Source organism: Mauremys reevesii, linkage group 12 (assembly GCF_016161935.1).
Source record: "Mauremys reevesii isolate NIE-2019 linkage group 12, ASM1616193v1, whole genome shotgun sequence".
NCBI classification, from domain to species: Eukaryota; Metazoa; Chordata; order Testudines; family Geoemydidae; genus Mauremys; species Mauremys reevesii.
This window is the reverse complement of record NC_052634.1, coordinates 8,817,002-8,842,705: the sequence shown is the minus strand read 5'-3', so window position 1 is coordinate 8,842,705 and position 25,704 is coordinate 8,817,002. Positions and strand designations below refer to the sequence as shown.

The following is a 25,704-nucleotide window of genomic DNA, read 5'->3' as shown; positions in this document are numbered from 1 at the left end:
GGCGACCGGCAGACCGCCCCAGGCATGCGCTTGGTGCGCTGGTGCCTGGAGCCGTCCCTGTCCTTCATTCACAACAGCTTGCACACAACAGATGTTAACCAGAACTGAGCGGGAAAGGGTTTTCACGTTGTGGGAGCACTTTTCAGAATTCAAAATTTTTCCTGTTCTGAATCAGAACTATTTCATGAACATTTTCAGGATTTCCATGGCAATCTGAGAACAATTTCAGTTTGGGCCAAATGAAATGTTTCATTTTGATCATTTCAAAATGTTTGATTTTATTTTGGACCTTTTAAAATTTTAATATTTTTAACTATACTTTGTTAAATTTTCTACATGAAAAGTAATTTGAAACCAAAAAATGGGATGATTTTTTTTTTGTTTAAAAAATGTCAGGAACGGGAGGTTTTGACATTTTCAAGTTTTTTTCCAAACTTTTTTCAAAAGGTAGAGCTGACTCTTTCCCGCAAACAGGATTGGTTTCAACGAATCGACACGTTCTGATGGAAAAAAAAAATTAATTGAAAAAATCCCAACCAGCTCAAGTACTAACTATACCTGGAATTACTGTGGATAACTTATTACTATCAGGAATACTAAGGCTTTGTCTATATTGGGGAGTTGCCTCAATTTTAGCCATCACTCACCACCTAATGGCATTGCTGCAAATCCTAGTGTAGACAAGGCAAACCATTCTAAGCCGTGATTTGCTCTCGTGCCATTTACTCTGGTTTCAATTAGGATTAAGAGCTACCAGTGCAAAGAGTGGCTTTGTCTGTCTGCACTTAGGCCTGGTCTACACTGGTTGTGGCTGGGTGGAGCTAAATCAGTCCAAGTTACACAACTTCAGCTATGAAAATAGCATAGCTGAAGTCAACGTACTTAGAGCTACTTACCGCGGTGTCTTCGCTGTGGTAGATCGACTGCTGACGCTCCCCCATCGACTCGCCTATGCTTTTTGCTCTGGTGGAGTACCGGAGTTGACGGGAGAGCGCTCGGCGGTCGATTTATCGTGCATTCACTAGACACGATAAATTGACCCCTGCTAGATCGATCGCTCCAGAGGTAAGTGTAGACATGCACTAAGAGTTTGCATTGGGGCCCCATGGCTGGATTGCCAATGGCTAGAATCAGGGCAAATCCCTGGTGTAGGAATGGCTTTAGCTTACAAATAAGAATGATTATGGAGAGGTTTTATTGTTTCAATGAGGTCTTTTATTCAGATGATTTCCCACCCCACTTGCAGGGCAGACCAATGTGGTCAAGCATGGTATTCATCCACCACATCCCCACCCCAGTTTGGTAGTTTGCAGTGGCTGCAGCCACAGATTAATATGGATGTGGCTGGGCTAGCTCCACTGTGTGCCTAACTCCACTATGATACAACCCTACTTAATCAAAGGCCTAATTCAAGACTGCAGAGAAGAAACAGATCTGTTGGTATTTCACACTGTCCCTAACCACTTCAGAGTGCTGTTAAAATGGTATCTCAGTCAGCCTTCCCCTATGAGTTACATTCCAGTGGAGTTTGCCCAGGAGACAATCCACTTAAACTTTTCTTCTTAAACCCACTCTACCCCAAAAGCTGGGGATTAACCGATCCTGCAGCAACTGACTCACCTTTGGCATCAAAACACTGGGACAACCAGTACTTTCCAAACACAACATCCATTCTCTCCCCATGCCGGCAGACAAAAAGACATCGTTTTTGAAGCCCTGGCTGGCTGGTTACTCTCAGGGGCTGAAAGCAAAGTGACAGGAAGTTTGGCCATGGTGAGAATCCAAGTGCCTTTTTCTTAGTGCCAATTTATTTAAGAGTAAGGACCTGACTCTTGAATTAATCCTAGTATGAACAAGGGGCACTGGTCACTTCACTGAAGTAAATCATTGATATCAGTTTTCAGAGTAGAGCCGTGTTAGTCTTTGTATCCACAAAAAGAACAGGAGGACTTGTGGCACCTTAGAGACTAACACATTTATTTCCGCATAAGCTTTCGTGGGCTACAGCCCACTTTATCGGATGCGTGTAGTGGAAAATACAATAGGAAGATATATATATATATATATACACACACACACACAGAGAACATGAAACAATGGGTGTTACCGTACACACTTCAATGAGAGTGATCAGTTAAGGTGAGCTATATTAGTGTAAATGTGGTGTACATGAAAGAAGAAGGCCCTATGTATCCTTGTTCCATAGGTATTCTGGGGACAGATGTTATCTTTAGAGCTTGGGATCTGTAATGTCCCCTTAAAGCCAGCAGATAATTGTAACCCGAGCTCCCCAGCACAGCACAGTCGAATCAGACGTAGAGAATGAGCTGTTGGTGTGAAACTAGCTGCTGGAGATTTGCCATTAAAACCATGCAGAACCTGTTCACCTGGGTTTACTTTAACAGTGCCTGATGTACCCCAAGCGAGACTAGATTCCAGTGCCAAGTACGGGGAGCGAGTTTCACTAGCACAGTGAAAGCTTCTTAAGTTTCATTACTCCGACAAAAACAGAGCAGACAGGCAGAATGGGAAGATGGCACAATGTTGTGTGCGGATACTACAAACCAATTGCAAAGCTGGTCAATCTAACGTTTAGGCCCCCCTGGTCTTGACAGGGTGACCCTTTAGCTACTGGGAGGGGTGAGGGATGGTTCTGAATATTTTAAAATAAACATGCTGCTGCATTGACATCTTTGGAGTGAGAGACACATTTCATCCACAGAACACGTATAGCACAGGCAGTGGTAGTGCAAGATTCCCCCCACATTACCCCACGTGTCTCCTTCCTGACCACCTCCACAGTTCAGTTTCTGCCTCCCTCTCCCCTGCATTCAATTCTTTGCATTTCTGTCGACACTGGTGGCAGCTTTGTGCTGTGGAAAGCTGGCCACTGGGAGCAGGGCCGAAAGCAACTCATTCAATATATACCACCAAACAGCCATCTGATTCTAAGGGCTTGACTTGGAAGCCAGCAAGCTGGGGCATATATTTATAGTGCTGCAGCATGCTGCACACTAACTGTCTGTGGGGACCCTTCTGCCGAGCACTAAGGGTATGTCTACACTGCTGTTAGACACTGGCAGCTGGTCTGGGCCAGCTGTCTCGGGCTCAGGTAAGGGGTTGTTTAATTGTGGTGCAGACAGTCAGGATTGGGCTCCAGCCTGAACTCTGGGACACTCCCATCTCAGAGGGTCCTAGAGCCCGGACTCCAGCACAGGCCTGAATGTCTACACCCCTCAGCCCGAGCCCAGCATCAGCTGGCACAGGCCAGCCTCGGTTTTTAAATGCAGTGTAGACATACCCGTGTGCTAACGGTTTTCCAGCGCTAGGCTGGATTCCAACAGACAACTTAGTAGCAAATGACTTCCTAGTCTGTTACCAGTCCTTAGGTCACTGAGTCCTTGTGGGCAAGCCCACCTACGTTTTGAAATAGGCTGTGACTCCTGCCTTGCCATGTTTTCTATACAACTCACCTCCAGGACCACCCTGCTTTAATCTGAGTTCCCAAACTCGGGGTGGCAAAGAAGTCTGAGGGACATGACCAGCATTCTTGGTGTGTGGCTAGATCAGGGGAGGGCACCCAGATCTGGCCTGTCAGGGCTTTCAATCCGGCCTGCGGGTTTGCTAGCTCCGTGGAACAGTGGGGATAAGGTAGGTTCCCTGCTTGACCTAGCCCTGCACTGCTCCCAGAAATGGTCGGCACCGTGTCCTTGCAGAAGACTCTGTGCGCTGCCCTCGCCTGCAGGCACCACCCCCTGCAGCTCCCATTGGCTGGGAATGGGGAACCGCGGCCAATGGAAGCTTCAGGGGTGGTACCTGCAGGCGAGGGCAGCGTGCGGCGGAGCCACCTGCCCCACCCCACCTCCAGGAGCTGCTGCCGGACATGCTGGCCACTTCTGGGACTGGTGCAGGGCCAGGGCAGGCAAGGAGCCTGCCTTAGCCCCGCTGCACACTGCTGCCACCCTGGAGCCACTTGAGGTAAGTGGCGCCAGGCCAAAGCCCAAACCCACCCTGCACCCCAACCCCTGCCCTGAGCCTGCTAACCCCCTGCCTTGAGCCCCCTGCTGCACTCTGCACCCCAACCTCCTGCTCTGTGCCCCCTCCTGAACCCTTCACTCTTCCTGCACCCCAACCCCTTGCCCTGAGACCCTTTCTGCACACCGTACCCCCTCCCACACCTCTCACTCACTCCCGCACCCCAACCCCCTGCCCCAGCCCTACATTCATGGCCCTGCATACAATTTCCCCACCCAGATGTGGCCATTGGGCCAAAAAGTTTGCCCACCCCTGGGCTAGATGGAAAGTGGAAAGTCCTGAAACTATTTGCTGCTGTTAAACGGCGTCACAGTATGGAAAAGGATGAGAGAACCACTGCCTTAGTCCTTAACATGCATTGAACCAGAAATTGCTCAGTTGCAAGGGATGTAAAGCTGATATGATGGGGACGTTCCTTATTTATAAATGTTAATTTAAATAATATAAAGAGGTCTACCCAAGGCTCTAGGTGCCCTAATTAAAAATCACTAATTAATGTAACTAATTATTAATTAGTATTTATACTGATTGTATTACTAGTTAATATTACTATAGTTAGGTGGTATTTAGCTGTGTTATTCACAGTGTCATGAATCCTTACGTGCATTGTCTGGCAGATGATTGTGAGTGGCCCTGTGTCCCCAGGTCCTTGATCTTCTTGCTGTCTTCTTTCCGGAGCTCCATCATTGAAGGTTAGAGGGGATGGGGAAGAACTGGTACTCAGAATCGAGTAAGATCTGCCACAAATAAAGAGACGCTTGCTTAGAAAATGTTCCTTTGACTTATTGTCCTCAGAGTTGTGCCAGGATGTTCCCAGAGCCTGAGACAGGGCAATAAGGGGTTTTATTATTATTTGTATTCCAGTATATGCTCGGTGCTGTACATGTTCAGAGTAAGGACCAGCCCCAAAGAACTCTACAGTTCATTAGAGACAGGGTTTCTTAACCCATAGGTCGTCACCCCAAACTGGGTCAACAGAATGTTCCCAAGGGCTGCGTGGGAGGCCCAATGAGGAAATTGGTTTCTGTCAAAGGGTGGCTGGCGGCCCTGCAAGGGGAGCTATTGCAGAGCCTGTGACGCACTCCCCCAACAGCAGCAGCTTCTGTGGCTCCGGTCTCACAGGTCTGGCTGGGCTCAGCTCCCTGCTCTGGGCGCTGAAACCTGGTGCATGGGATTGCGGCTCCACTCAGGTTTGACCCAGCCGACCCTCTGTCATGAAAGGGGGCTGGCCAGGCCAAACTTGAGCGAGTGGCACTGCGACCCTAGACACTACAATGTCCAGAGCAGGGAGCTATACCCAGCCACCCCATGAGACAGGAGCTGTAACCACCACAACATGATCGGCATGCTGTACTTATTTAATGCTTATGACGTTAACGTGGGTAACATATATCGTTGGCAACAAATATTTAGTAACTCCAATTTTTTTGTACTAAAGCTATTTACCAGGTCACAATAGATCTTTGCAAATGGGTCCCGAGCCCCAAACTTTGAGAACCACTGCAGTCAAGAACAACCTAAAAAAAAAAAGGGTTGGGAGGCAGTCTTCAGCCAACTTTGGGGCATGAGCTGTCATTTATTATATGATTGTAGAGTCCCTAGCACAATGGAACCCAACCTTGTCATGACCCTTAGGTGCTACTGCAGTGTACCATGTTAACCCATGCGGTCACGTGGGTGTGGCAGTTGGGCCAATTAATCTACCATGTGTGCAGTCTTCCTCATACAACCAATGAAATTGTTGCATGCAAATTAGCTGTAGAATAAGAGTGGTAATTGGTTGAGTTACCTCTAATATCACAATGATCTAGGCCATGACATGGCATAGATATGTGTCTTACTGTAGCTGTTCACTGCACGGGTATAATTCGTAAAGTCAAAATGGCTGAGAACTTTAAAATTGGATGGTAACAGATCACGACTTCTGGTCATGATTAAACCTGGTCATATTCTAAGCAGAAAGATCTCCCAGCCATGTTTGTAGCTGTTTCCATCCCTTCACACTGACTCAACGTTCTAGGCTTCAGTGTGGCACGCAGGCAGAGTGACAATCTTGAAATCTTCTTATATAGACACTAACTTGCCAGTGCATCAGGCTGCTTTTAAGGGGCCATTACAGATGGATACAATGAATATCACTGGAATATCCAATTTTGATACTTGCGAGCGAAAGGATAACGTAAACAATAACAGCAGCCGAGATCTTAGACATGATTCTCTTCTGAATTATACCAGCGTAAATTGTGAGTGACTGTATTTAAGTCAATAGAGTTTACACCAGTTTTACAACTGGCACGAGAGAAAAGGGATGAATTCTGCCCTCTCCTTAAGAGAGTCTATCTCCCCACTTATAAGATATGGTGCAAACTTAGAGACTAGATCACTTCCTTTTTCTTTTTCATTAAATATGCTAATCAAATGGGGTATGCTCAGAATAAAGCCATCGCAGCGAGATGTTCAAGGGCTTAGGCCAACATCCTCAGGAGTAAATTAAAACAGGCAATTACAAAAATTCAACCAACCCTCTATTGATTGCAGTGGCTCTTGCTGCGATGTGCATTTTCTTAGTCCTTAAGAATAACTCGTGGGCTAATGTGTGCCGTCATTTGCTTTGACACGGAAATAGCCACCTTCTCTTTGCACCTGGATTAATTGCTTTAAATATGTCAGGAGAAGACTCTTGACTTGCTCTGAGGGGTTTCTCGCTAGTCTCTACCAATGAAAGAAAATAGGCTGTCTGTGTTTGCCAGTAGGCGATCTGCCAGGGGATCATATCATCGCGGCCAGCAAGCAATAAAAAGTATCATGTCCTTGGTGCTAATGCCCCCTTACCTTATGAGAAAAATAAATATTTGGACGTACCAATGGGGCAATGTATAGGGTTACCTCATTCAGGCAGAACACTACACTTGGGTGCCCCCGAGAAACCCCTTAACAAGAGGAGTGTGGGCTGCAATGCGGGACTGGAAGGTGCCCAGATATTAAGATGGTGAGCATGGTGAAAGAATCTATAGACAATAGAATTGTTCTCTGTCCAGAATCACAGCATCTTCATAGCCCACCGAAAGGCCCCTCTGCACACCCTGAGCAACAGAAGCCAGGGAGTTGTTCTGGGGTGGAGTCTTGAGACTGTCATGAGACTGCCTTTTCCTTCACACACTCTTCATACCTTAAGTAAGACTAGGAGTACTTGTGGCACCTTAGAGACAAGTACTCCTATTCTTTTTGCGGATACAGACTAACCCGGCTATTACTCTGATACTTGACGTAGAAATCCCAGCTCAGAACACTCTGGAACTTGCCAGGAGGAAGGCAGGGATTATTATTATTATTACTACTATAATTTACAGTAGCTCCCTCCAAGTGTTGGGTACTTTCCAAATATACAAGGAATTGTCCCTGCTCTCAGGAGCTCACAGTTGAAGAGTGGAGAGATAATTAGACAGAGATTAGGGAAGATGGAAGAATAATATTCAATTTCTAAGCAGCATGGCAGAAGGGCTTTTTTTTAGAGACTTACAGATATGCAACGCAGCGGCATACAGATAAGCTCAGGAAGGTCACACCATGCATGGGGTTGAAAGCCAGATCCAATTTTATCTTAGTGATGATAATCTGAACCAAAAGCTTGGGTCTGAATTGTGACAGATAAGGCAATAATCTTGCAATATCCACGGGAGACCTTATGAATTAAGTTTAAGTATCTTCAGGGGCAATTGTATTAAATGCAAAGTTTCTGTATTATGGTGGGCTGGGATTGTATGTAACCTCTCTGGACAGGAGAGGGGGATGTGATGTGAGTCTTGGGAGAGTTCAAAGGACTATATTGAAAATGTGCCAGACAAGAATGGACCTTGGGGACAATAGGTATGAATTGGATTTCCTCAGAAATACCTAGGGAAAGGTTAACAAAAATTCCTTATCTCCAATTGTGCAAAACCGCAGCCTTTTGAAGCTATGCCCTGAGGAGCTGAGTCATTGTCCGCTAATGAGCTGTTCCTGGAGGTTGGAGATCAAAGGCCCACATCACATAAAGAAATGGCTGAACTGCCCAGTCGAGGTTCTCACAATCTGAGACCGTTATGAACTAGTAAACGGGAAAAATCTAGTTTTGGGTTTTGAAAGACTGACACCTACCAGAGCCCAAGGCTGGGGTGGGGGGTGACCCCTGGAAAGCTTTTTAGCATGTGTGTAAATTCTTATATTGGTTTTTTAAAAGTTTTCTTTGTGATGCTTTCATCTTAAAAATTAATCTGCTTGCCTAGAAAGAATTGTATTGTGACTTATAATTGCTGGCAATTATGCTGTTCATAACTTCGAGAGAGAAAGCAAAGCACCGTTTAAGCAGTCTGGCTTGCTGGGAATATCACAATGTAGGTAAGGAACTGTGCAGCCTTAAAAACATCCTAGTCAGGAGGGAGAGAGACGCAGGTCTCTGCCCAAGAGAGGTGAAGCCTCGGTGGCATGTGTTGAGTGGACCATGGAGGGGGAATACAAGTGCAGTTGCCCTGAAACTGACATGAATATCCCCCAAACTGTAGGGTATGGGAAATCTGCATGCTGGAGCCTACCTCTGATCCCCTTCAAAGTGACTGTCAAGCCATAGCTTCTTGCCTTTTGTGCTGAACACCACAGTGGCCATGCTGACAAAAGGCACAGCCAAGACCCCATGGGAATGGGCAGCAGTGTGCAGCTGGCATATTCCTGGTCCTTTCTCAACCGTTGACAATTGCCAGCAGCAGCATTTATATCCCACTGCCTTAGTCATTTGATAGCGTGGGAAGATGCTGACCCAGGCGGATGGAAAGTGACTTGTCTAGTCTCCTGTTTTCCCTTTATCTCTGAGCAATTGCTCCATCGCTTCTTAGACGCTGTTTCTCCACCTATCCCTCCTTAAAGTTCATGCATCATAGTTGCATCCATTCATGGATGCTAGGAATGGGTCAGAATTACGATGAGGCAGACGCGAACCTCTCTGCAACCTCCAATATCTTGTGGCTGGAGAAGTGCCATAAATCTGACTTTGCCGACGTCTCCCTTGCTCTGCTGGTGACTCGAAAATAGAAACCACTGGAGCCCATTCAAGTTAGTCATCTTCCACATATAGCTCATTATTTGGAAGACCCTAGATTAAAAATATCCATTGTGTTGTGGGTGAGGCAATTATTCTCCTTGCTTTCCCCACATCGTTGCTGCCAGCAGCATTGAGTCTTCCTTGGGGGCAAGGTGTGCCCTTTCCTATATAGCCCTGGAAGGCCGGTGCAGGATCTGAGGAAAGGCTGGCCAAAGGGGTCTCTACCAGTTTTGCTGAAAGTAAATCCCCTACGGGCTTTTGGGGGAGGTGGGAGGGGAAAGAGAGTGTTCCTTCAATGTCCCCACTCACTGGAGTTTAGAGGAGATGGGAGCAACAGCCAGTTTATCCACCAGCCGCTGCAAGCTGTAGAATGGGACTGCAGGAGTGGAAGGAGCTACTGAAGCCCAAGTGGTGACTGCGTGTGGCTTGGGAATTGAGGATTTCTTCTCTATCCTCCTGGACCTTGTGCCAAATCTGGCTTGTTGAAGGAGGTCAGGAGTGGCTTTGGCCCTATAAGCAAGAGCAGAAATAGGCAGCCGTGTATTATCTAATGCAACAATTTGCAAGCGCTACTGGTATGAGGCTGGGGGAGGAGAGTACTTCTGCCTTTGCAAACAAGATAAACCTCTCCAGCCAAGCAGCTCAAGCACCTACCAAAGCCTCCAGCTTCAGCAGCCTCCCCTTGAGCTGGTCTGAGTCCACAGAACGACAATGGGCGGGTTTCTACAGTCCTGTCACTTTAAGTTCACATATGAGAGAGACCCACAGTGCTGAGTGTCTGGTTTTGTGGCTCCTGTGGGGAAGCTGCCTATAACTAGCTCTGCTGGGTTTCCCACTTCCTTTCCAGTCTCCAGACGCTGCTGCGGGCAGGGAGTTTCTGTCTCTGAGTTGGCAGTGCAGTAATTCACAGAGACGAATGGGTGCTTAGGGAATAGCCTGCAGACAGCTCTCCTCCAGAAAGGACTTGGGACCAGTTATTCTTTTGGGGTGTGGCTTAGATTGGTTCCAAGTTGTTACAGCACAATAGCACTGTTAGAAGGAAAGGACCTAAGTCTTTAAATAAGGCAGGATGGGAAGCACTTTGTTATGGCAGTACTTATGGCCAGACCCTGCGCTGGTGTAAATCAGGGTAGCTTCACTGAGGTCTGCACAGCTAGACCAATTCACAGCATATGAGGGATGTGGTCCTTATTTCCTATGTTTTCCTCCTCTGTGTGATTCAGACATGCTGTGGTGTCGGTAACAGAACAGCCATTAGGTTACATTTATTGCAAACTCCAAGCTTTCTTCTACATTCCTTACTTTGGGGGGCACACCAGCAAAACATGTTAAAGGAAAACCAAAGGAGCCCGATTCCGTTGTTTCTTCGGTTCTTCTATGGCTCCTGTTGTTGTATCTGAGCACCGCCACCGCCTAAATTTGAATGCATTCGCCTCCACAACATGCCTGTGAGGCGGGGAAGTGCTATTATCTTCATTTTACAGATAAGGGAACTGAGACACACAAAGACTGAGTGGTTTGCCCAGGGTCACACGGGATGTCGGCGGAACAAGGCATTGAGCCTGGGTTTTCTGAATCCCGGGTGAGCATCCCCACTACTTCACCATCTCCTTTATGCTAGTGTAAAACTGGCCGTCACTCCCAAAGTCGCTGGTGTGACCTTGGTGTAAAACTCGTGTGGGAGCATCGGCCCTGCCCCGAGTTCCAGGCCACCAGCTGGAGCTCAGCCCCCGTCGGCTTCAGGAGAGAGGGGGAGTGAGGGCGGGGCTCCGGGGAAGAACGTAGGTGGGGCCACAGACTGGGTTAGGGGAGGCTTAGCCTCCCCTGACCTTCAATACCCACTGCCCGTGGACATGCCACAATTTTACAGGGCTGTGGGGGGGAAGGGGTCCCCAACCCTGGGGCACAGAGCTTCTCAGGAATTGCTACCCTGGCAGCTGAGAAGTGATCCCACTGTCATTCTGCAGCCTTTGGGCATGGAGAAGCGTCCATCCACGGAGCCTCCCATTACACAGCCCAGCTGGCCTGCTCTAAGCACATCCTACTGCACTGTGTTAGGCAAACTAGCCAGGCCTGCTGTCCTTAGGCAGAAGAGGTGGCCTAGTGTTCTACAGAACTTTGCAGTGGACTCTATAGAAGATTGTGAGCTCTTTGGGGCAGGGGACCACCTTTTTGTTCTGTGCTTGTACAGCACCTAGCACAGTGGAGTCCTGGTCTGTGACGAGGGCTCCGATGCACTACCACGATATAAATACATTAATTAATAATAATTAATAAAATGCAAGTCCTGCAGAGCTGCATCAATCTCTTCCAGCTTTTGTCATTGACTATATTGGCAGAGTAAGGGAGGGGAGGAAAAGAGGGAAGGGTCTTTCAGAGGAGACCTTCAAAAGTCAGGTTAAAATTTGTCCTCTCCTGGTTGCTGTGTGGTGCAGCTGGCTATCTACCCAGGATGCTGGCCAACACCCTGGCAATGGCTACTTTTCAATGATGGTGTGTACAAGGAAATTGTTGAAGGCGCTTCGGCATCCATTTGGGATGGTACAGGCTATATGACCACAAAGTATGTTTATTGTGATCAGCAGGAAAATATTCACTGCCATTATCACTTTTATCCAACTCCAGGACTGCCCAGTATTCTCAGCGTGAACCCCAGTTCCATCGACATGCCACCTGTTTCAAACCCCTTGGAACTTGAGCGCCTCTGAATGCCTGACGCATGGATCATAACTCAGCGAACTGAGTTGCCATTTTTTCCCAAGGGCGGATCTGTAGTATTGCAGTGAGTATTTCTATCTATGTTCACTTTCATTGGCAATGCTGAAACCCAGGGCCTGTGTGCCTGAAAAGATAGTCTGAATGCCTAGAGGCTTTCCAATTGTTATGAAAATCCAGCCTGCTGTACATTGCATTAGGCTGCAGTTTGGGAGTTGAGCTTAACTTGTCCTAAGTTTGCTTTCTTCTAAATGGCACTTTATTACTAATATGCACTGTGGGAATCTGTTACATAAAATCGGTCTGTTTCCGAGTAAGAAAGAATGTTTTTGATAAATGCTCCATATTGCCTGCTTTGATTCATTATTTATATTCTTTAATGGTAATCAGGGAAAGGGGCATTTCCTTTCTTCCCTTTCCTGGAGACAAAGAACTGCTGGAATTGCCAAACGTTTGCTTCCCTTTTAGCTACTGTAATATAATAATAATAATTTTTTAATGTATGGTGCCCAGGCTCAAAACTCCTCCAGGAACCTTGAGGAAAAATGTAGATTTCAGAATAAAAAAGGCCAGCTTGCTATAGAATAGCATCAGTGTTCAAACACAGACGACAAACCCATTGCAGTCAGTAGTGGAAAAAAGATGGTCTTGTTATGGCACTAGACTGTGTGGGACATTCCCACCACAGACACAGACTTTCTGATTAACCTTGGTCAAATCACCTCACTGCTCTGTGGCTTGGTTACGAGAGATGTTTCCTCCATTCATGGGGGTGTTGTGAAGATGACTTCATAACTACTTGGGAGGTATGGTGATATTAGAGGGACACCATGTAAATACCTGCACAGAGATCTAGAAAGGTTTGCCCCATCTGACTGAAATGTGGAAACCATATGTCAGCAGCCCTTGTCTCATGAGGAGAACTTGGTAAAGTACGGATTAGAACAACATGACAGACACCTGCAAAATATGAGCCCTTCTGTTTTGCAGTTGTATGTTGGTGCCCACCTGAGAGAATGTGGCCTTTGGGTTTGGGGGAATTCAGGTCCTGTGTGCAAGGTGTGGTAGTCATTTGCACTGATATGTCGGTTCAAAGCTGCAAAATGAAACTAGCCATTGGGCGTACACCTGTTTCTAACCGCACCGTATGTGACTAAAACTGAAAGGGGGAAAAACAAAAACACCATCAGGAACCTTTCTGTTGTTTTGATTCTTGCATTTCAATCAACTTGGAGATTTCTTTGGTCAGTTTCTGTTTTTTGTTCCTAGTCAGTTTCATGCTTCTGGCTCTCTTGTGCTAACACCGTGGCCAGTACTGGCTTGTTAACACTCCCACCCTACCCGCCTTTCCCCAGAAGACTTGTGTATCCATTGAAGTTTTAAATAAGGCATGCCTACATTTGGTTTGCAACTTCCTCCCAAAAATGTTGCAACTTCCCCCACCAAAAATGTAAAAGTTGGGGGCCAGATTGTGGCTTGGATTCTGCAGGTGCAATGCCCTGTTAGAGGGATAGTGGGCAGGAAGATGCTTTCCTTCTCTCCCCTCCCTTATCTTGTGTCGCCATGCAAGGGCTCGTCAGAAAGGGCCAGTTTTTCAAACGTATTTAGGCGCCTAAAGATGCAGACAGGCATTGGTTTCAATGGGAGTTAAGTTCCTAGGTGCTTCTGAAAATCCCACTAGGCAGCTATCTGCCTAAATACCTTGGGAAATCTAACCCAACCCTAGGTCCTTATACTCAGGCATCACACACAATGGCACTAACCTCCCCAGAGAGATGGAATGCACGAAAGGGAGCTGCAAGGAACACTATGGCTCATGCTCCTGGTATTGTCACTGAGAACTTCTTTATGGGACAGCACACTTGATAATTCCCCACCCCTCTTATTGCAAGGATGTGCCTTTACGGCTGCCATCTACCTCTGGCCCTGTAATAGTTGGTGGTGACCCTTTGAATAACATTGCTGGAACATCCTGAGTAGTTATGTTGAGTTGCTGGTCCCATGAAGAGGAATAGAGCCTGCCTTTCCTTTCGTTCAGGTGAGTGTTTCTGTGGCTGTATGTTCCTTCCAACATCAGTGACAAAGAGAGACCTTGTTTACTCTGCTATCATTTGCAGTAGATGAATCCCACTAGCTGAATTCCACTCTCGCTTCCTGCGGCCAGAAACCGGCCTGAGCATTGCTTACCCATGAAACACCCAGGTCCCACACTCGTCTGCCTTCGTGATGTAATTCTCAGGCAACAGCCCAGAACAGCCGGTCGTTAGGGAAGTGCCATAAATCCACCCCTCGCTGGTGCTGGTTTGCTCCACAGGGGACATAAAAATGAAATCCCCTGGAACCAGCTCAAGCTCATCATCATTCTGCGGGATGTAGGGATAGATCACTTGCAGTGTCTGGGGAGATGGAGGAGAAAGAGAAAGCATGTGAGAAGGGCATTAGAGAATCCTGGGGCATGAGAGAAGGCGGAATGAACTCGCATATGCCTCTCCCCCGCTGCCTACTACCTTCTCCAAACTAGATAATTAACCCTTCTTACACCAGTAAAAGAGAGAGCAAAGGAGAATATAGAAATCAATGATAGGCATTAAAGATGGAAAAGCCTTGTGAGATCACCCAGTCCCACATTGCAACTGCTGCAGTCTCAGCTTTCTGCATTGTATTACCTAGTCCTAGTGCCTTATCCAGTCTAGTTTTTAACAGGAGGTCAGATGATTACAAAGGTCCCTTCTGGCCTTATAAATCTACAAAAAACATCTTTAGAATGTGCTGTCTGCCACATCCCATCGGAAAGTATTCAATCCTCATTGTTGTGAAGTTTTCAGTATTCGGTTTCCATTTGCCCCTTTCATCCCCTTGCTCGTAGTCATGGTGCTCCTTGTGCCATCCTAAATAATCCCTCCCCTTCCTTATTCCCCAATTCAGTAAAAAATTTAAGCACGTGCTTAACTTGAAGCATCCTGTTGACTTGGGCCTACTCAAGTGCTTAAAAGGAAACACGTGCTTTGGTCCACAGTTGAACTGGGGACGTGGTATTTACACACACAAGGTTCCCAAGGATCTTCTTCTATGTGTTTACTTTCTGGTTAAAAAAGCATTTTTCTTCCCCACTTTTTAATGGCTTTGAAAGTGGGGCAATGACCCTTTGTCACTGGGCTAATACATTTGAACTCATGATATTCTGCTCTTTACGAGGACATTAAGAAAACAAAATTTAAAGGCGATGAGGAGTGTTCTGCCTAGGCGATCTCATTTTACAATTATGTCTTAAGATGAATAGGCTCAGATTTCAAAGTAGGCAGAGAAGTAGTGAGTAATTAGAATTCTACTTCTGTCTGTTGCACTGTGATGTGATGAAAATATATATTCCATTTTGTGTGTTCATGCTTGTTTGTGTATTAGATGTCCACACAGGTGCATGTATCGGGGTGTGAGTGTACAAATATAACCTGTAATGTTCAAGAGAGCATGGATGGGATTTAAACGATTTTTGTTTTGTTTTGTTACATGTTTACAAAAGGGCAGAAAGCCCTGTAAAACTGAACAAAAAAATGTTCTTATGGGGAGAAAAACATTACTTCGAATGCGATTGTGCTGTTCCCTTCTGCTAGCTGGGAGCTAGAATGTATTGTCGGTCATGAGATAGAATGGCAAGTAACCTTCTTTGCTAATTGAAGAGGAGTCAAATGTTGATCAGTAACTTGCCTTGTAAATTCCCACAGCCATCCTCCATTTGAACACAAGGCTTGTTGTCTGACTTCTGCACTAGCAACTTTCATCGCAAAGCAAACATCTAATGAGCAACTCTGTCCTTTTTATGTACCTTGTTCTCCGTAAGGAAATGTGACTTGTCATGCCCAGAGCCGACTGTTGCTCCATTGATTCTAGTCTCCTGTTTCTGGCAGTGGCCAGCATCTTCAGAGGAAGGTGGAAACTAATCGCCGTCCCTTAATATACCAAAGCCAAAACTTCCACGCTTGGGATGCCTAAAGCTGCACACCTAATAAAAGTACCTAATGTTCAGAGTTGCTGAGCATTTGCTACTCCTACTGCAATCAGTACGAGTGCTGGGCATATACTTTAGTCTCTCCCTGTGGCACACAGTAATCTAGTTTTCTGTGGGTTGTGATACTTTGGTCTAATTTCAGCTGTGGGAATTAGTGTGCAGGTGGTAGGTGGTGCTGGTGGCCTGTGATGTACAATAGGTCAGACTGGACAATTTGATGCTCCCTTCTGGCCTTAAATGCCAAGAGTATATCTGGATTCTGGCTCTGCCACAGACACCTTGGGGAACAGGCTGAATCTCTGTAAACACCTTGGGACAGGGCCTAGGATGTGCCTTTGTAGCCAAGCAGGGCCCTATCTCAGTTTGGAGCTTGAGATACAAATCAACAGCAGCCAACTGCAATTATATTTGATTGCTTTTTTTTTTAAACTATGATGAACTCCAAAAACTACCTCGTGGTTAGCAAATCTTATATCTCGAGAGAAGATCGCAGCGACCCAGTCGCATCCTAGCTTGACGTCGATGTTCTGTGCTAATTTCTCCAGCGTGGGCAAGTGGCTGGTTTGGAAGTGGTAGGCCAATGTCACGTGCAGCTGTTTCTTATGGGGTTCTACATGCACATCTGAAATGAGAAAGATGTGATCAACAACAAGCGACCGTCACACCGCACAGCAGACTCTTGCTCCATTTTCAAAGGCATTCACCCCATTAGTGCAGGAGAATTGAGCAAAACCTTTCCGTTAGCAAAGTGAAGACAAATGGCAGTCTGAAATCAAACCTATAGCGCTGCACACTGGTAATGCACCATTGATCTGAATCTGACCCTTAGGAATTAGATTAAAGGAGCATTTGGTACCAGGGAGGATGGGGTGCTTCATGAAATCTTGTATAACCCACTGCCTGTTGAGTCTGCGTTATGCTTCCCAGCCTGTGTGCCTGATGTACAGAGGTGACAAATCTGCGAGTGCCTGTAGCTCCAGGGTTTAGCAGTCCTTTGGCTCAAGCTACAGAGGCTCATGCTTCTAGCTGTGGAGGTCCCAGGTTCATACTTGACATACTTGCCAAACTTTTAAATCTCAATTTTAAGTTCAGAAAACTAATATTTTTGATTGGGAGGTGGGAATTCCTGACATTTTAAAACCGTTTGGGTTTGCAAGGCTGTTTTGATTGAAAAACATAATTTTCTAGCTAAAGGGCAGCCTTTCCCTCTACCTAAGGGGTTGACGCTCTCTCCAAGAATAGGCTGGTCAGAGAGGGCTCCTGCATATGGTGCAGGTCTGATGCTCAAAGGTGATGGAGCACTCTCAAACTCCTATTTGTCTGCCTCTGACATGGGTGCTCAATACTTCTGAAAAACAGTCAGTGGTTTGTTTTTTTTCTTTTTAATTCCCTCACACTAGATATTTTTCCTCCACTCTGTATTTTCTATCTGTTCTGTCTTTCATCTTATGCAGCCATTACATTTCCCCCCCCCCCCCACACCTGCTCTGCGCCTTTTTTCCTCTCACAGGTGGAGAACACAAACCTGGGGGAATGTTAGTTCACGTTGAAGTTGAAATATTCAGATTAATACAGCTTGACGTCCTGGTTCCACTGAAGTCAATAGGAATTTTGCCATAGACTTCAGTGAGGTCAGGGCTTCACCCACAGTGCTGAAGTATTTTAAAATGAGCCAAACAGAGTTTGAAGTGAGTCGAGGGGTACTCCCAGGATAAGAGGTGAAGCTACTGAGAGAACCTACATAATGAAGGGATTAAAAGAGGTGAACACACAGGTGAAGAAATGAGGAAATGCCAGAAACTGGGATTGAGCGACAGAGGATGGATCACTTGATGATTACCTGGTAGTTCATTCTCTCTGGGGCATCTGGCATTGGCAACTTTTGGCAGACAGGATACTAGGCTAGATGGACCTTTGGTCTGACCCAGTCTGGCCATTCTTATGTCTTATATAAATCATAATAAACAGAACTGTTCAAACTGGAATAAATTGTAAAAATAACTTATTTTTCCTGATTAAACCACATCTAAAAAATAGGGACAGACAAAATGGCAGACATTTGGAGACTTGGTTCCAAACCCAAAATATCAGGTGCTTGCCCAACCCATTTGAATCTCTCTTATTCAGCAAAAAAGGACATGTTACAAGGGTGATCTCTGAAAAGGGCCTGGGACATCGAATGTGGGTATGCGACATAGCAGTGTGCTACCAATGCACCCTTAAGAATTAGCTCAGAGGAATATTTGGCCTAAGAGGGAACAAATCTCATGGGAACAGGCTGCCTTGAGATTGTTGGTGCTTGTTCCTTTTTCTGATTGGACTAGAAACAGTGAGGGCAGCCATTCGTGCTGTGTTAGAATGCTCAAAAAAAAAGCAGGTGTTTAACGCTTACAGCCATTTCCTCCGTCTCCTGAAAGTGAGTGTGTCTCTGGGTCACTTTCAGGTGAAACTCCTGGGGACTCAGGACAGCCTGCGTTCAACAAGGCAACTCAGAACAGCCTGCATTCTAGAAGGCCAAGTATATCTACTTTGTTGTTGTTGTTTTAACTACAGGGCCGCCCAGAGGATTCAGGGGGCCTGGGGCAGGGCCGGGTCTTTGGCAGCAATTCAGTGGCGGGTCCCTCTCGGAAGGAAGGACCCGCCGCTGAATTGCCGCCGAAGAATGAAGCGGCAGTGGTAGAGCAGCCTAAGTGCCGCCGATCATGGCTTTTTTTTTCCTTTCTGCTGCTTGCGGCGTGCCGAGGCTTCGGCAGCACTTCAGCGGCAGGCCCTTCACTTGCTCCAAGTCTTCCGCTGCACTGAAGGACCCGCCGCCAAAGACCCGGAGCGAGTGAAGGGCCCGTGGCTGAAGTGCAGCCAAAAACCCGGAGCGGCTCGTGGGGCCCCGGGGCAAATTGCCCCACTTGCCCCCCCTCTGGGCGGCCCGGTTTAACTATAGCACCTAAATGGCGGCTGTTCTGATTTCTGGATGGGGGCTTGCAGCTCCACTACCTGCCACTACGGGGTGCTGGACCAGCAGCAACATACTCCTGAGAGTGAGAAGTTCTAATCCCTCCCCCTACCCCATATGTACGGAACTGCTGTTCTGATATATTTTAATCCAGGTGATGTACGCCTATGAAAATCTAGGAGCATCTTTTGCTGTGTCCAGTTTATGCTGGGTGCAGCAGGGGTGGGGAGGGTGGGATGGTAGGGTGCTGGTTACAGCTCTCTGATGCTCTTCTTCAACCTTGTGGCTGTTCCCTCAGGGGCTATATAGCTGCCGGGGATCGCCAGAGCACATTAAGCTATGGCCACTCCCACTCCATCCCCCTGACATGCTCCCTGCACCAGGGCAAGGAGGCACCAGAGTCAGTTTTGCTGGTTCTGTGCCTGCTGGCCACTCCCATATGCCATGGGACACTCCAGCAGAGGATTAGGGCAAGTTTCCTCTGCCTTTGCATTAGCTAAGTGATGGTAAGCAGGCCAGAGAATCTGGTCCCCAACACGGTGTGGTGAATTTCCTCTGGATGTACAAAGGCTGAAAGGGGTTTCCCTTTGGTTGTTGAGGTATTTTACACATCTTCACATAGAGCTGGGCTTGCTTCCGGGAAGCGGAAATGCTGTAAGCAAACTAAACGCACTTTCTGTCCTTGATGGGGAAAAAGCTTGTGCCAGCGCAGCTTGAGGTAGTGAGCTGAGCAGGAAATTTCATAGACAAAATGTCTGTTTGAAAGGTTAAAGAACTGTCAAATGTCAACTTCCCTTCCAGGAGATAACACTTCAGAGCAAATGTGATGTGCTCTTTGAACCGAAAACAATAGGTTCTGTGAGGAGGCACTGAAACCCCAGAACACGTGGTGGGGTATTCCTCTCTTGTCTTCCTAGCCCTGGAGCCTCGCTTAAAAATCCAACATCACTTCCCTGAGCTTGAAAGCCCTATTTCTGAATGGCATCAAAACTTTTGCATCTGAAATGCTCTCTGGGGCACCTAAGAACATAGGAATCACTAAAGCAAAGCGCAACAATGGGCCATCTAGTGTCCTATCTCAGACAGTGGCCAAGGCTGAATACTTCAAAGAAGGCAAAATTCCAACCTTCCCAGACCATGCACCAAACTGGGCAATACAATTGCACGGAGGGTGCCAGGAGGGTAGATAACACAGACACTAACTAGGCTCCTGATTCAGCAAGGCACTTGGGCGCCTGACTAACTTTAAGCATGAATAGTCTTACTGATGTCACTGGGCTAATTAACGTCCTGTATTGGGGATGGTATTCCTTACATCTCTCCCCTCAGAGTCGAGAATAGAATTCAGGAGTCCTTACTCCCAACTCATGCTCTAGCTACTAGATGTCACTGCTTTTCTACGGACAGCATTAAAAATGCATCTTTCTCAGTGTGCCTCCTGTTAGCCTAGTGTTTTGTCATTGGCTAGTCACTATAAAATGTCGGGCCTACCAAAGACGACGGTTAGTGTGCTGCCATGAAAACGATGCCCTTTGAAACAGCCATTATGGGATAAGTGATAGGCTAAATAAAGCATATATCCTAGTCTCTGGCATCTTGGATTACGCTACAGTTATTCACTGGACAAAGTCAGCTATTTGTTTTAATGATCACTTACTTAAAAGGGCATCCTTTATGATCATGAATGAAAGAAATATCTTGACAGAAGGGGAATGCAATTGTAAGAAGAGCATGTTTTGGGGAGGGTACATTTAGTGTGAGGACCAGTCTTGGGAATCAAATGAATTTATTTCATGTCAGATCCTCAGCTGGTGACTTGGGTGGAGTTTTACCAGTTTACACCAGCTGAGATTCTGGCCCTTTCTATTTACCACAGAAGGGATACTGTGCAGGGAGTGACACTAAAAGTGCCTCAACCCTGATTTGGAAAAGACTACTTCTGGGGGAAAACAATCCAGTCTCTCTTCTCCACCCAGTCTAGACTGCTAACAAGGAGGCCAGTTGTGGGGTGGGCATCTCTCCCTTAAGGATTGGACTCTGATTCCCAAACAGCCCATCTGAAGTTTCTATCAGGACCTTCTGGCAAGACTTTGGTAGCACAGTGGGTGCATTTTACCACGACATACCAGGAATATTTGGCACTAGTCAAGCTACAACACTTGGAGCCCCTATAGCTGCCTTTGACATTTCTTTCCCGTGTACTCACCCACTTTAGAAGCAGCTTCTGTAGCAAAGTCCGCCGCAAACTTCTTGAGGACCTCAGCGCTGTCCTCCTTGACGAAAAGCCCAATGAAGTTCGAAGACGTGTAGAGTTCTAAAGGCAGGGGAGCAGGGAATTTACATTTCCATTGCATCACTGTGGCCTGCAGGGCTTCATTGAGCGCATCAATCTTGCTGTCTTCGCACTGCCAATGGAAGCAGAACAAATGTTCCTTAGGGGTCAGGAATTTGTTCACTGGGACCATATATACTCTTGGAGTGTACTCAGAGAAGAAAGGAAGGGTTCAGGGTGATGGACCTGAATGGTTTTACACCTTGGACTTTCATCAAAGTAGAAGAATGTAAAGAACTAGCATATACCTCAAACAAAACGAAAGAAACAAGAGCTAGGTGAATACAACAAAAACTCTTCCATGGATTTGCATTCAAATGTTTCAGCTAACCAACTTCAGAGATAGTCACTCTCCTGTTGCATTTGTTGCATGACATAGTTGTTGGGGTTCCCCTGAGACCTCTTCCATTTGGTTCCCCAAGAACTCAGCTCATCTCTCATCTTGTCACTCAGGCTCCTTTATTTGGCATACAGCAAAGCTATGTTGAGTTGATTAGATTAAAAAATAGGGGGTGGGTGTAGGTGTACCAAACACCCAACATTACAGGGAAAACCTCTTCCTTTACATATGTTTACCATTACATTGCATTTACTATACAGTACATTACACGTTTTTGGATTGGCTTGGTCACTTTATAGGAACCAATCCCAGGACTGCATGCACTGTCCATACACAGCTTACTCTTTACCTCAGCTTAGGTTCCAGGCTTATCTTATCCATTGTTATCTTGTCCATTGTAAATGGTTCCCTGGGTGTTCCCCTTTATTTTAGCTAGTACAGACATTCTATTTCCAGATTGCTGATCCATTTACCTCCCTAATCTTGTCTCCCAAGAAATAAAGCCTCATCCATATCTAATTACTCAGGTCAAGCCAGGCCTGCACCAGTGATTATCATGTTTCCAACATGCCCATCAACTTAGTAGCCTTCCAAAGTTAGCGACCCTCTAGGAGGAAGAACTAATCCCCTATCTCTTTCTTATGATTCCTAGAAGAGAGATGTCAGGTGTCTTGCTCTTCGATTTTATTTTTCAGAAGTTTTACCATGGCCATTCTTATCTAGTCAAATACAATGTCAAAGAAAACACAGCAAGAGTACAGCTTTAACATTAACACAGTATGAAATATTCATAGATAAATACTCCTGAGTGTTTATAAGATAAATAATTCCCTAACATTCCCTGCACCCTTCCCCAAAAAAAGAAGCACCAGAAGCCCAATCTAGCTGGAGTCTCTCTGTAAAGCTCTGAAGAGCTCCATTCATAGTTGGCGCTTGTGCCTCTATAGGTTAGTGTTGAGGTGTTTTTTAGGTTAGCTCAGTCAGCCAGTCAAAGAATGTGTGGGTGGGGCAGGGGATAGCAGATTTCCCTTTCCGTCAAATGACTCTTTTAGCCACTAAGTGCTGCAGCAATCCATTTCCTGGCATTACTCAAACAAGGTGGATCTCCTAGAATGCTCAAAACACAAGAGGCTTGAGATGGGGGAAACCTCTACCCTGGTTGACTTAAAGCACCAAACACTTTCTTCCAAAACATGGCCATATTTTGACATTCAAAGACTATCCAAGACTGTCACAACTCCAATATTTGCTATGTGGGGCAAGTCCAGCTTTAAGCAATCACCCAGGTGTCCAACAATATCTCTTTAGAATTTTGTTCTGAACGAAATGCAAAAACAGAACTGGATGTTCTGCAAATACGATGCCAGATATTGTCCCACCTGTCAGAGCAAAGGGAAATGTTTAGCATCTTCTCCCTTTTTTCTTGCATGGTACAGTCAGTAGGATAAATCAAGGAGTTCGCCATTTGTATGTGTTACCCACAAAATGTTTTTGGCTAACATTTTTAAGGTGCACTTCATGTGGATTGTTTGTTGTCTGCCAACAATCCTCCAGCTCCTTTATAATTCTGAGTCAATGCTTATTGTAGAAAGGACCTTGTTCTATTGGGTAGCTGGTGTTTATCATGAAGATATGTGAAGCAGGCTAAAGATGTCTGTTCTTTTATGGTTAATATGTCCATGGTTAGCCAGAAGGATTTGAGTTTTGAGCTATTAGCACATTTAAGTAGGGGTTATTCCACATTGGTACCGAAGGAGAGCTGGGGAGATTAGAAGTGGTTATGGTTTTGATTTTCTTTGGGGAAAGGCCAGCCAAGCAAAGAATAAGATTGTGATATGGCTGCCCTAAGAATCAAACACTGGACTCCTGGAGGAGCATCTGTGTATATTTTACCTAGTGATGCTGTGGTGATGAGAATGTTAGCGATGCATGTGACAATCGTGAAGACCATACTGGCGCCGGTCTGTGACTGATACTGATTTAGTACAAGGGACTCATGAATTCTTTTCTGAACTCTACCATTCATTTATTGTGTGACCATGGGAAAGTCACGTCACCCCTCTGTGGTTGTTTCCCCAGCTGTAAAATGTGTAGAGTGACACTTCTCTGCTTCAACAGGGGGAACTGCGAAGCTTAATTATGCTTAAAAATATCTCTGGATAAAACACCGTATAGAAGTGCAATGCATCATTGGCTTCCGGCAGGACACCATCTCCTAGAACCCTAATGAAAAATGAGCAAACATATTTTTCAGAGGATTTCAGTGGCCCAGTCTCCAGTGATATTATTCTGTTAAGACAGTGGTGACTTGGAATGGACTTGTTTAACAACCATTTTGCCTCCCAGCCTGGTGTGCGTCAAGCGAACCCAGTAATAATATTCCCTGAATTCCCTCGAGCACAAAGCATTTTACAATGACTGGAGAAATATGTAACTCAACCTGCCTGAACCTGGTAATGGTTGCTGCCAAACAAGATGCCCAGGGCAATTGAATAAGAAGCACTGGCTCACCATGAAGAACTGGCAAAGAGTAATGTGTGGGAAGATGTTGTGAGCCTTGTTCTTCCCACAGATCTGCTTCGACTGCTGCCAGAAATCAGAGAGCTTCTGAGCCAAGGGACCGGTAGGGCGCAGATAGAGAACATATTCCCGAGGCAGGGGGTCATCAAGGAATGGGTCTCCCACATGAGAGAACAACCTGAGAGAGAGGAGGGAAGAGGTGGCTATTTAAGAACAGCAGAAACCTTGAGTAAGAGATTAAATAAAAAGACCCATATTTTTGTAGCAGAAAGAACCAAAATTTGAGTTCTTCCCCACTCCCCATATGTTACTAGCCTGGGGGCCACTGATCTCCCAGGGACCAGGCATGGAAAGGTACAATTCTGCTGTCTGTATGTCCAATGTGGCCCAGTTATTATTACTAAGTAGGGAGGAAGTTTGTTCTTTCAGTTAAGACCCTGGACTGCGACTCAGTAGACCTGGGTTCACTCTTTGGTTCTGCCATAGGCTCTTTGGGTGACCTTGTGTCAAAAGTGCTTCATAATTAAAGGGACCTGATTTCCAGAAGGTAGAAGTTGCAGTACTCTCTGAAAATCATAGCCTTTAACTTGTTCTCAGTGTGGATACTCAAAACCGAGGCATCCAAAAACCTTTGTTACCTTTGAAAATTAAGAGCTCAAACTTCCTCCATTTCACAACTGTGAAGTGGGGGCGATAAAACTTCCTTTCTCTCACCTAAGGTGACCTTGCCTATTGAGATGGTCAACATTTTGGGGCGCGGACCATCTCTGACCATGTGTCTTACGGTGCCTCGCACAATGATCTTGCTAGTGTCCCCTAGGTACTGCCGTGGTATCAACAAACAATAACGTGGAGCTTCCATAAATAACATTACATGTTACAATCTGTAAAATATGGTAAATAAATCTTATCCCCTTTTAAAAATTATTTATTACTTCATACCAACCAGTCACATGCTGCTTGGACACTTCTTCCGCCAGTGGATGCCAGTGCTTTTTGTCTGAGGAGGGGAGGAAAAGAATATTCCATTGTTAGTATTAACTGGTAGACAGAAAGTAGATAGTAACATCTCCTGCTTGAACTGGACTCTGCAGCCATCAGAAACCCTGGTAACTGTGGTTCTGGATTTGCAGACAGAAGTAATAACTAAGGGCCGGAGTCTGATGTCCTAACTCCCATTGAATAATGCATTCCTCTATGAATGCTCCAATTTAACTCAATGAGACTATTTGTGGAGTAAAGCATGGGTAGATTAAGGCAATCCAGGGCCATAGACACCCGCCCTGAACTGATGCCCCACCCACTGCACCATGCCCCTGTTCAAGGCGGTAGTGGCAAGGGCCATCCAAACATGGGCAGTCTGCTCAGCTGATGCAGGTCCAGCCAACGCTTCCAGGCTGAAGTTTTGCTCCTTCCTACCCACTACTTCCTCTTGTCAGGTGACCTGGATTCCTACAAGAGAGAACTCTGCTCCTCTGAGCAGTGGCACCATTGCTCAGCTTGAGTGAGACTCTGGCCTTAGTTAACCTGAGCAGTGCAGTTAATGTCAACTGTGGCACCGAGAGCAGTGGAGTAGCTTTCTCTGCAAGGCAGCAAGGTTAGAGCATCGGCAGAGATGTGCCCTGCTGAGACCATCTAAAGCCAGTCACAGTGCTGAATGCCAGATCTTCCAATTTTATCATCAGCTTTGTGATATTTAATGTCGTACTTGATGCCCTGGCTTCTGGAGACG

The 25,704-nt window shown here is 46.0% G+C and overlaps 1 protein-coding gene and 1 long non-coding RNA gene across 4 annotated transcripts in view; one reads left to right on the top strand and one right to left on the bottom strand.

Annotated features, from left to right (window-relative positions):
* The window catches only part of UBASH3B (ubiquitin associated and SH3 domain containing B), a 104,121-nt gene that overhangs the window by 18,978 nt on the left and 59,439 nt on the right, over positions 1–25,704 (bottom strand). For both annotated transcript variants that reach the window (XR_005586585.1, XM_039496162.1), the window contains exons 2-8: positions 24,919–24,972; positions 23,964–24,150; positions 20,987–21,185; positions 16,283–16,452; positions 14,012–14,220; positions 4,637–4,772; positions 1,621–1,741 (exon numbers count right to left, since the gene is read on the bottom strand). Coding sequence is in view for 1 of the 2 variants with exons in the window: in XM_039496162.1 (XP_039352096.1) it covers positions 1,621–1,741; positions 4,637–4,772; positions 14,012–14,220; positions 16,283–16,452; positions 20,987–21,185; positions 23,964–24,150; positions 24,919–24,972 (1,076 nt within the window). In the remaining variant the exon portion in view is untranslated. The remainder of the gene's footprint in view (positions 1–1,620; positions 1,742–4,636; positions 4,773–14,011; positions 14,221–16,282; positions 16,453–20,986; positions 21,186–23,963; positions 24,151–24,918; positions 24,973–25,704) is intronic.
* LOC120375502 overlaps positions 5,900–25,704 on the top strand; it is a 251,891-nt gene continuing 232,086 nt past the window's right edge. For both annotated transcript variants that reach the window (XR_005586586.1, XR_005586587.1), the window contains exons 1-2: positions 5,900–6,278; positions 11,735–11,891. This is a non-coding gene — a long non-coding RNA (uncharacterized LOC120375502). The remainder of the gene's footprint in view (positions 6,279–11,734; positions 11,892–25,704) is intronic.